Below are 12,347 nucleotides of genomic sequence, written 5' to 3'. Positions count from 1 at the left end.
TTTTGTACATTTTAGATAGGATTTTTTCAGCTAAATTTTGTGGTGACATCATAAATTTTTTAGGGGGGACGACCAAAAACGTTTTGATCAAAAATTTACCATGCTTATGATAATTTTAAAATGTCTTCAAGATTTCGAAGCATTCGGTTTTGTAGTTCCTGAGTAAATCAGTAAAATAAATTTACACTTTCATTTATTTTCTTGAATCACCCTGTATATGCAAATCCAAAAAATATGAATGGAGTGATAGATCACAAGTACAGACTGATCATATTTTGTACATTTTAGATATGATTTATTCGGCAAATTTTCGAGCTGACGTCATCAAGTTGTTGGAGGGGATAAGCAAATATATTTTGACTAAACATTTATTATGCCCTTTATAACCTTCAAACATCTGCAAGATGTCAGAGCATTCCGTTTTGTAGTTCCTGATTAAATCAATAAAATATATTTACGCATTCATTAATTTTTTTGAGTCACTCTGTATATGCAAATCCAAAAAATATGAATGGAGTGATAAATGACAAGTACAGGCTCATCATATTTTGTACATTTTAGATATGATTTATTCGGCAAACTTTCGAGCTGACGTCATCAAGTTTTTGGAGGGGATAAGCAAATATATTTTGACTAAACATTTATTATGCTCTTTATGACCTTAAAACATCTGCAAGATTTCAGAGCATTCGGTTTTGTAGTTCCTGATTAAATCAATAAAATATATTTACGCATTCATTAATTTTTTTGAGTCACCCTGTATATGCAAATCCAAAAAATATGAATGGAGTGATAGATCACAAGTACAGACTCATCATATTTTGTACATTTTAGATATGATTTATTCCACAAACTTTTGAGCTGACGTCATCAAGTTTTTGGAGGGGATAAGCAAATATTTTTTGACTAAAGATTTATGATGCTCTTTATAGCCTTAAAACATCTGCAACATTTCAAAGCATTCTGGTTAGCAGATTAAAAATTAAATTTCAAAATGTTGTTTTATAATTTTGATTTTTTTTCCAAAAATCTGGACGTTTCGGGTGAAAAGTCGATTCAGAGTTGTAAACTACATGTGTAGGACTATGTTATTTTATACAATTGAAAACCCATTTACTATGTACAATTTTGAAGTGACGTCATCGCATTAGTGGTGGGGATGATTAGACAAATTTTGGTTAGCGTTTTACCATCTACATGATATTCTTAATATAAGTACAAAATTTCACAACAATCGGTCGAGTACTTTCGGAAATTATCTGTCTAATAAAAATCCGGGGGCAGACGGACAGACGGACAGACGGACAGACGGACAGACGGACGGACGGACACACGGACGGACAGACGGACAGACGGACAGACAGACTGAAATGGGAGACCTATTTCTTCGTCTTCTAGGGGTCATGAAAGATCGAGAAAACGTAAAAGTAGAGAGTCGGCCGACGGACTCGATTACAATACTTCCTTTGCTTACGCTCGGGAAGTAAAAAAGCAATCAGGGGTAACAAAGCGCCCCTTTATTAAAGATTTAATCGTGGAAACGGGTACTCCGTAGCGCGTGTCAACAATGACATTCCCGCACAATTACTAACCTTGATTACAAAACGTATTAATTACTTAACAATTCATTCGGGGAACAATGGCGGGGCACGTGTGGGTGTACATCAGCTTGTCGTAAATTTCCACCCTCGGCGACAATCAACACATCAACACCCCCGCCAAAGCAAGAGGGTGATTTATCTCGCTCATCAAACCGATCGTGATTTTGATTGGGCGCCATAAAACCGACTTTATTACAGGAAATAAAAGTAACGGTTTAGCTCGAGATTCCCTTCATACTTGAAGAATCTCGGATTTTATTAATTAGAAGAACCATCGCCGGATTCCACCTTTTATAGTCGATGGTATCAGCCACAAGCTTTGCCTCCCCTGCGGTAGCCATTAACCACAACTTAACCTCACTCACTGGTCTGCTTTACCTCCCCTCCCGCCGCCATTACCTCCCGTAATTAGGTCACGCAAAACCGAACTAGTTTCACGAACTAACAACACCGAAAAAATCAATAACAAACATTACATCACATTAATGGCTCTTTAAAAGGTCTGGACCTCCCACTCGGCGTTTAATCTCATTTACACAACAAAACAATCACTTCCTCGTCTCATTGTGGTCGCGATTGCGCCAGAAAAATCGAACGCTCTTCGAAAAAGCCGACCCACGTCGACAGCGACCCATTGCACTTCTAACAAACCCAACAAAGAAAAAACTCTCCGGATATGGAAACGCGTGGGTCGTCTCACGTAAACGCTCAACTCCTCAAAAGTCGAAAAAAAATCTAGCGCAACCTTCAACGCTTCCAAGACGCAGTACCTGCCGGATTCGATCAAATCGAAATCTCTTGTGATTTGGCGTCTGGCGTTTCGGTAGCCCGGAACGAGTCGTCGTCTCGTTACGTATGTAGGTTTCGTTGCAAAAAAACAGTAGTCGGTCCATTTCGGGATTAATAAAGGCCGGTGGGCGGTCCGTGGCATTGTGTTTAATATTCATCGATCTGTCGGGTTGCCATTTGCGGATGGAGTAATTAATTTCGCTAATTGAAAAACGGAGGACTAGGGGTGGAAGATTTGGCGGAATGTGTTCGAGTGATGACTTTCGACGACTGAGTATCTCGCAAGTTCAAGGTGGACTCGACCTTCTTAATCCGCTTCTAGATAAGCCAGTCGGGATGGTTTGGGTCGTGTTGGAGATGTGATCCTTGTGCACGACTGACCCAGACCCAGATTCGGGGTGCAATTACGTGATCTATCGATTTTGTGCACACCCTCGGACTGGTTAATCGAGCCATAAACCGTTAAGGATGTTTTACACGAAGATGGGCCATGTAAATCTAGTACATAATTTGGGCGGCAACCAATTTCATTTATGCGAAGATCCACAGTGAAAAATTAAAAACATTTTAGGTTATATTTTGGATACATTTTGCAAAGTAACAATGTCAACAATCTGTCAATCTTGACAGCTGACAACCGAAAATTAGTGAAAACACAAACATAAAATGGAAGAATGAGAGAGAGTGATAAATGGAAGAATGAGAGAGAGTGATAAATGGGAGAATGAAAAAAAGTGTGATAAATGGGAGAATGGCAGAGAGTGATAAATGGGAGAATGAGAGAGAGGGTGATAAACGGGAGAATGAGAGAGAGGGTGATAAATGGGAGAATGAGAGGGAGAGGAATAAATGAGAGAATGAGAGAGAATTTTAAATGGGGGAATGAAAGAGAGTGATAAATGGGAGAATGAGAGAGAAGGTGATAAATGGCAAAAATTGAAAAATTGAAAAATGGACAAATTAAAAAAGAAATTAAAAAATCGAAAAATCGAAACATCGAAAAATTTATCCAAAACGGAGGAAAATTAAAAAATGCCAAAACTGAAAAATTGAAAATTGAAAAATCGAAAAATGGAAAAATTGATAAAATTCAAGCATCGAGAAATCGAAAAACTGAAAAATAGAGAAATCGAAATAGCGCAAATTTGATAAATCCAAACATCGAAAAAGGAAAAATAAAAAAAATAAAAATCAAAAAAGCACAAAATTAAGAAATCGGGAAATCGAAAAGTCGAAAAATTGATAAGTCGATAAATTGGAAAAGCGAAAAAACGAAGGGAAATTGAAAGATCCGAAAACTGAAACTTCGAAAAATTGAGAATACAAAAACCTGAAGAATTGAAAAATTGGAAAAATCGAAACATCGAAAAATTGGAAAATCGGGAGATTGTACAATTTAAAAATCGAAATATGGAAATTTCTATACTTTGAAATCGAAAAATCGAGATATTGAAAAAAATTGAAAAATCGAAAATGCAAAAAATTAAGACACCGAAAAATTGAAAAGTCGAAAAATTGAGAAATCGAAAAGTCGAAAAATCAGGAACTGGAAAAATCGAAAGTTGAAGAAAATTGAAATATTGAGAACACAAAAACCTGAATTGAAAAATTGGAAAAATCGAAACATGGGGAAATTGAAACATCGAAAAACTGAAAAATAAGGAAATCGAAAGAGCCCAAATATGATAAATAAAAACAGAGAGGGTGATAAATGGGAGATTGAGAGGAAGTGATAAATGGGAAAATGAAAGGGAGGGCGATAAATGGGAAAATGCGAGGGTGATAAATGAGAGAAAGAGAGAGAGGGTGATAAATGGGAGAATGAAAGAGAGCGATAAATGGGGGAATGAGAGAGTGTGATAAATGGGAGAATGAAGAGAGAGAGACTGATAAATCGGAGAATGAGAGAGAGGGTGATAAATGGGAGAATGAAAGAGAGAGTGATAAATTGGAGAATGAGAGAGAGAGAGTGATAAATGGGAGAATGAGAGAGAGAGTGATAAATAGGAGAATAAGAGAGAGGGTGATAAATGGGAGAATGAGAGAGAGGGTGATAAATGGGAGAATGAGAGAGAGTGATAAATGGGAGAATGAGAGAGAGGATGATAAATAGGAGAATGAGAGAGAGAGAGAGAGAGAGTGATAAATGGGAGAATGAGAGAGAGTGATAAATTGGAAAATCAGAGAGACTGATAAACAACGAAAAAGCAAAAACTTAAGAAACCGAAAAATCGAAGCATCGAAAAATTTATAAAAAACGGAGGAAAATTAAAAAATGCCAAAACTGAAAAATTGAAAAAATTGAAAAATTGAGAATATATAAACCTGAATAATTGAAAAATTGGAAAAATTGAAAAATTGAAACATCGAGAAACTCAATCATGAAGAGATCGAGAAATCGAAAAACCGAAAAATAGAGAAATCGAAATAGCCCAAATTCGATAAATCCAAATATCGAAAAAGGAAAAATAAAAAAAAATGAAAAATCAAAAAAGCACAAAATTAAGAAATCGGAAAATCGAAAAGTCGAAAAATTGGAAAATCGAAAAAACGAAGGGGAATTGAAAGAACCCAAAACTGAAACTTCGAAAAATTGAGAATACAAAAACCTGAAGAATTGAAAAATTGGAAAAATCGAAACATCGAAAAATTGGAAAATCGGGAGATTGTACAATTTAAAAATCGAAATATGGAAATTTCTATAGACCTAGAAAGCGAAAAATCGAAATATTAAAAAAAATTGAAAAATCGAAAAAGCAAAAAATTAAGAAATCAAAAAATTGAAAAGTCGAAAAATTGAGAAATCGAAAAGTCGAAAAATCGTGAACTGGAAAAATCGAAAGTTGAAGAAAATTGAAATATTGAGAACACAAACACCTGCATTGAAAAATTGAAAAATAGGAAAAATCGAAACATGGGGAAATTGAAACATCGAAAAACTGAAAAATAAGGAAATCGAAATAGCCCAAATATGATAAATGGGAGATTGAAAGGGAGTGATAAATGGGAAAATGAGAGGGAGGACGATAAATGAGAAAATCAGAGGGAGGGTGATAAATGGGAGAAAGAGAGAGGGTGATAAATGGGAGAATGAAAGAGAGCGATAAATAGGGGAATGAGAGAGTGATAAATGGGAGAATGAGAGAGAGTGATAAATCGGAGAATGAGAAAGAGGGTGATAAATGGGAGAATGAAAGAGAGAGTGATAAATTGGAGAATGAGAGAGAGTGATAAATGGGAGAATGAGAGAGAGAGTGATAAATAGGAGAATAAGAGAGAGGGTGATAAATGGGAGAATGAGAGAGAGTGATAAATTGGAAAATGAGAGAGACTGATAAACATCGAAGAAGCAAAAACTTAAGAAACCGAAAAAACGAAACATCGAAAAATTTATCAAAAACGGAGGAAAATTAAAAAATGCCAAAACTGAAAAATTGAAAAAGTTGAAAAATTGAGAATATATAAACCTGAATAATTGAAAAATTGGAAAAATCGAAACATGGAAAAATTGATAAAATTGAAACATCGAGAAACTGAATCTTGAAGAGATCGAGAAATCGAAAAACCGAAAAATAGATAAATCGAAATAGCCCAAATTCGATAAATCCAAATATCGAAACAGAAAAAAGAAAAAAAAAATGAAAAATCGAAAAAGCACAAAATTAAGAAATCGGAAAATCGAAAAGTCGAAAAATTGATAGTCGATAAATTGGAAAATTGAAAAAACGAAGGGAAATTGAAAGATCCCAAAAATTGAAACTTCGAAAAATTGAGAATACAAAAACCTGAAGAATTGAAAAATTGGAAAAATCGAAACATCGAAAAATTGAAAAATCGGGAGATTGTACAATTTAAAAATCGAAATATGCAAATTTCTATAAACCTAGAAATCGAAAAATCGAAATATTAAAAAAAAACTGAAAAATCGAAAAAGCAAAAATCAAGAAATCGAAAAATTGAAAAGTCGAAAAATCGCGAACGTAAAAAATCGAAAATTGAAGAAAATCGAAATATTGAGAACACAAAAACCTAAAGAATTGAAAAATTGGAAAAATCAAAACATGGGGAAATTGAAACATCGAGAAACTGAATCATGAATAGATAGAGAAATCGAAAAACATCGAAAAACTGGAAAATCGAAAGATTGAATATTTGAAAAATCGGAATAATGAAATTTCGATAAATCAAGAAATCGAAAAATTTGTAAGTCGGTACATCAGAAAATGGAAAAAATGAAGGAAAATTCAAAACGCCCGAAACTGAAACTTCGAAAAATTGAGGATTCGAAAAGTCGAAAATCGCGAAATGAAAAATCGAAACATGGAAAAATTGAAAAATTGAAACATCCAGAAATTGAGTCATGAAGAGATCGAAAAATCGAAGAACTGAAAAACAGAGAAATCGACATGGCCCAAATTCGATAAATCCAAACAACGAAAAAGAAAAAATAAAAAAAAATGAAAAATCAAAAGCACAAAATAAAAAATCGAAAAGTCGAAAAATTGATAGTCGATAAATTGGAAAATCGAAAAAAAGAAGGGAAATTGAAAGATCCCAAAACTGAAACTTCGAAAAATTGAGAATACAAAAACCTGAAGAATTGAAAAAATTGGAAAAATCGAACCATCGAAAAATTGAAAAATCGAAAAAGCAAAAATCAAGAAATCGAAAAATTGAAAAGTCGAAAAATCGCGAACGTAAAAAATCGAAAATTGAAGAAAATCGAAATATTGAGAACACAAAAACCTGAAGAATTGAAAAATTGGAAAAATCAAAACATGGGGAAATTGAAACATCGAGAAACTGAATCATGAATAGATAGAGAAATCGAAAAACATCGAAAAACCGGAAAATCGAAAGATTGAATATTTGAAAAATCGGAATAATGAAATTTCGATAAATCAAGAAATCGAAAAATTTGTAAGTCGGTACATCAGAAAATGGAAAAAAGGAAAATTCAAAACGCACAAAACTGAAACTTCGAAAAATTGAGGATTCGAAAAGTCGAAAATCGCGAAATGAAAAAATCGAAACATGGAAAAATTGAAAAATTGACATTCAGAAATTGAGTCATGAAGAGATCGAAAAATCGAAAAACTGAAAAATAGAGAAATCGAAATAGCCCAAATTCGATAAATCGAAACATCGAAAAAGGAAAAATAAAAAAAAATGAAAAATCAAAAAAAGCACAAAATTAAAAAATCGGAAAATCGAAAAGTCGAAAAATTGTTGGTCGATTAATCGGAAAATCGAAAAAACGAAGGGAAATTGAAAGATCCCAAAACAGAAACTTCGAAAAATTGAGAATACAAAAACCTGAGGAATCGAAACATCGAAAAATTGAAAAATCAGGAGATTGTACAATTTAAAAATCGAAATATGGAAATTTCTATAAAGTTAGAAATCGAAAAATCGAAATATTAAAAAAAAAAAAATGAAAAATCGAAAAAGCAAAGAATCAAGAAATCGAAAAATTGAAAAATCGCGAACGTGAAAAATCGAAAAGTGTAGAAAATCGAAATATTGAGAACACAAAAACCTGAAGAATTGAAAAATTGGAAAAATCGGAACATGGGGTAATTGAAACATCGAGAGACTGAATATTTGAAAAATCGAAATAATGATATTTCGATAAATCAAGAAATCGAAAAATTGATAAGTCGGTACATCAGAAAATTGAAAAAACGAAGGAAAATTCAAAAAGCCAAAAACTGAAACTTCAAAAAATTGAGGATTCGAAAAGTCGAAAATCGCGAAATGGAAAAATCGAAACATGGAAAAATTGAAAATTCGGGACATTGTACTAAATTAAAAATCCAGGATTGCCAACAGACTCAGTCATTTCTGATCGTGCGGTAGGATTTCTAAATAATAATAAATCGGTTTTGTCACGAATCAGTTTATCCAATGTGAAGAAAAAATTTCATGGCTCGCTTTTGTCTAAAAACATCCTGAATGGATTAGATTTCGGACGATATTAGGCAACCAACTATACACCCATCGCCTCGACTTTTCGATTCGCTGCTAAGCTAAGCTTCCGAAGACAGCACTTTCTAATTAACGAGCCACAATAAACTCTCCAAGCCTTGATTAATCAAACGAAGGTCTGACAGCGAGTTTGTTTTCGATTAGTTTAGGGATTTCAAGCGGGGCCAAACACTCCGCCAACTGTTAAAATAAACCACGCCGAGGCAGCCTAGCGCGTATTTTGTTACGAAATTATTCAACAAACGTCACATTAAGTGCCTCTGTAAATATGAAAACATACAAAACATCGCGAATGATGAATAGCCGCGTTTCCACTACCGAAATGCACCAAATTAAATATTTATTTTGGCTATTGGGTCTGGAGAGAGCGTCGCCGATGATAAACAGCAACAATAAACGTCAAAGGGTGTAGTAAAACCTCGGATATAAACGTAAAATGGATAAAAATGGGTTATTTATTTGTGGATTTGTGGCCGTCGCTCCGACGTAGTCATCGCCACACAAGTCGTCGACGAAACTGGGACGAGTGAATCTAAGCACATCGAATCAAAAGTGAAAACGCCGCTTTATTTATGCAAAATAAATGTATAAAATGCATTAAATTATGACGGCCTGGTTTTAGATTATTATCGACGAATTACTTGCATATAAATAATCAAAACGACTCGACCCATTTACGCAAACGCTGATTGGAGGTAGCGGGTCTGGTTGGATTCGATTGCGGAATGTTTTCGCCAATTTAGACCTACCTGATTGAAATACGCTGGTAATACACATCTTTGGTCATCTAATCTGGAACTTTGGGCTTTCTCTAGCAGCTCGAACAGGTCGCAGGTTGTGCCCTTTAACCTATCCGGGCTCTGCTTGATGGAGGCTCCTTGCACACCGGGCAACGCGGTTGTGCCGTGCCATGTCGTGTTGCTCTGATGCTGGCGCCTGCAACAACAGAAACCCGTCAACGATGGTTCAATTGGAGTCGTCAAACGCTGAACAGGGTCGTAACAACTATAGAAAACTGTGGCGGGCTTTCAGCATTACGAAATAATTTGTTTATTTACTATTGATCTTTGTGTTTGCCGGTATACAAGTCCAAAGTTTCATAAATATCAAAGTGGCATGCGTCATCTGTCACGGATTGACGAGGGTCTTTATAGATTATACTAGGGAGCTTGTTTGAGCGCTGTCGACCTAAATGGTACCAATAAAGTGGAAAATTTTACTACACAATACGCAAAGTAGCATGCCAAAAACACACTCATGGCATAAAACATGAGAAACCTTTTATTCGTGGCGGTGTTGCCAGATGTCAAAAATCTACCCATTTAAAATTATCATAAAGTTTTTGTCATTCCACTTCTATTCGTGTTAAAATTTGATTTTTGTATATTAAGATTTCATAGAAAATCGATTTATTTCTTGAATTTTCGTGATTTGAAAATTGAGTTTTTTGATTCTTTATCACGTTATATTTCAAAAACTATTCAAAATTTTGGCTTAGTAGTCAAATACTACTGACGAAATCGAGAAATGTGAAAATCAAAAAATCGAAAAATACAAAATTTAAAAAATCTAAAACTTGAAAAACCAAAATATCGAATACCGAAAAGTCCAAAAATTGAAACATCGAGCAATCTGAGAACGACGGAATTATTCCAACCTCATCGGACTAATCGAAACTTAAAAACAATCGAATTAAAATTGAGAAATCGAAAAATCCGGACGTTGGGAAATCGAAAGAATCGAAAAATTAAAGAACCGAAAAACTGAATGATTGAGAAACTGAAAATCCCTAAACTAAAATTTGGAAAAACTGGGAAGTAGAAACATTGAAAAACGTAGAAATCGGAAAATCCAAACATCAAACGATCGAGAAATCGAGAAACTGATAAATCGAAAAACAAATAATTGAAAAATCGAAAAATCAGGAGGGAAATTGAACAACAGAAAAATCGAAACATCGAAATCTCAATAGAGGTCAAAAAACTGAAAAATTGGAAAGTGGAAAAATTTTAAAATCGAAAACTTAAAAATCGAAAAATTGAACAATCAATAATATTAAAAATCGAAAAATTGAAAAACCCAATAACCTAAAACCGAAAAGTAAAAACCTTTATCAAACAATTGAATAACCTAAAATTTAAAAACTCGAAAAATTGAAGAACCAAAAAATTGAAAAATTGAGAAATCGAAATTTTAAAATTTCGAAAAATCCCAAAATTAAAGTATCCAAAATTGACAAAACAATAAATCGAAAAATCAAAAAACTGGAACATCGAACAAAAACTGAACAATCGAAAAATTGAAACATCGAGATCTCAAAGTCAAAAAATAAAAAAACCGAAAAATCTAAAATTCGAAAAATTGAGAAACCAAGACATCAAACAATCGAAAACTTGAAAATTTGAAAAATCGAAAATGTAAAAAACCGAGAAATTGGAAAATCGAAAAATATCGAATTGTTTAAAAATTAAAAAAAATAAAAATAAAAAATAGCTAAATCGAAGCATCAAAAAATGGCAAAATCGAAAAATGTAGAAATTTAAAAAATCTAAAAATTAAAGGACCGAAAAACTGAAAAATTGAGAAACTGAAAATCCTAAAACTAAAAATTGAAAAGCTGAAACATCGAGAAAGCAGGAAGATTGTCAAATCGAAACGGCGAAAAGTCGAAAAATGGAAAAACCTAGAAATCGGAAAATCGGCACATTAAGAAATCGGAAAATCGAAACATCAAAAGATCGAGAAATCGATAAATTCAAACAAAAAAATCGATAAATCGAAAAACAAATAATTGAAAAATCGAAATCTCAATAACTCCAAAGGTCAAAAAACTGAAAAATTGGAAAATGGAAAAAATTTAAAAATTGAAAACTTAAAAACCGAAAAATTGAAAAATCCAACAATCAACAATATTAAAAAACGGAAAGTCAAAAACTTAATCAAAAAACTGAATAACATAAAATTTTAAAATTCGGAAACTTGAAACGTCAAAAAAGTGAACAATAAAAAATTTAAAAATCGAGAAATCGATACAGTAAAATTTAAAAAAATCGAAATGTTGAAAAATCCCAAAGTTAAAGTATCCAAAAATTGACAAAACAATAAATCGAAAAATCGAAAAACTGAAACATCGAACAAAAACTGGAGAATCGAAAATTGAACGATCGAGAAATTAGAGTCAAAAAACTTGCAAATTGTAAAAACGAAAATGCAAAAAATTCGAGAAATCGGAAAATAGAAACAAAAAATCGAAAAACATCAAAATGTTGAAAAATTAAAAAAAAATTAAAAACTGCTAAATCAAAGCATCAAAAAAATTATAACAGCAAAAAATTGAAAAATCGAAAAGTTGAAGACCCGAAAAATTGAAAAATTGAGAAACTGAAAATCCCAAAACTGAAATATGAAAAAATTGAGAAATAGAAAAATTGAAAAGTTGAAACATCGAGAAAGCAGAAAATCGATAAATCTAAATAACAAAATCGAAAAATCCAAAAATAAAAAATTTGGAAAATTTAATTAAAAAAAAAAAGCAAGTTAAAAAATTGAAAAATCGAAAAATCGGATGGGAAATTGGACAATCGAAAAATCAAAGATTTTAAAAATCGAAAACTTGAAAAAAAAATATCGAATTCCAAAAAGTTGAAAAATCGAAAGATCGAGAATTCGAGAAGGGTGGAATTATTCTAACCTCCTCGGAGTAATCGAAACTTCAAAAAAAAATCGAAAAATCTAGTATTTAAAATTACGAAAAATTGAAAAATTCGAAAAACTGAAAACTTTGAAAATCGAGAAATCTGAAAATCGAAAAACCGAAACATCGAAAAATAATGGTAAAATGGTAAAAGCGAAAAGTTAAAAAATCTAAAAATGTAGAAATTTAAAAATTCGAAAAATTGAAGAACCCAAAAACTGAAAAAATGAGAAACTGGAAATTCTAAAACAAAAATTTGAGAAAATTGGGAAATA

General features: G+C 32.7%; 1 protein-coding gene across 7 annotated transcripts in view; it reads right to left on the bottom strand.

Moving 5' to 3' along the window:
- The window catches only part of Rapgap1 (Rap GTPase activating protein 1), a 305,306-nt gene that overhangs the window by 104,920 nt on the left and 188,039 nt on the right, over positions 1–12,347 (bottom strand). For all 7 annotated transcript variants that reach the window (XM_064061035.1, XM_064061036.1, XM_064061040.1 and 4 more), the window contains one exon: positions 9,128–9,314. In XM_064061035.1, coding sequence (XP_063917105.1) covers positions 9,128–9,314 — 187 coding nt within the window. The remainder of the gene's footprint in view (positions 1–9,127; positions 9,315–12,347) is intronic.

Source organism: Zophobas morio, unplaced genomic scaffold, assembly GCF_036711695.1.
Source record: "Zophobas morio isolate AGI-343-1 ecotype UQ-CSIRO unplaced genomic scaffold, CSIRO_AGI_Zmor_V1 ptg000021l, whole genome shotgun sequence".
In the NCBI taxonomy this organism is placed as follows: domain Eukaryota; kingdom Metazoa; phylum Arthropoda; class Insecta; order Coleoptera; family Tenebrionidae; genus Zophobas; species Zophobas morio.
The sequence above is the reverse complement of the archived record's forward strand: the minus strand, read 5'-3'. Positions and strand labels throughout refer to the sequence as shown.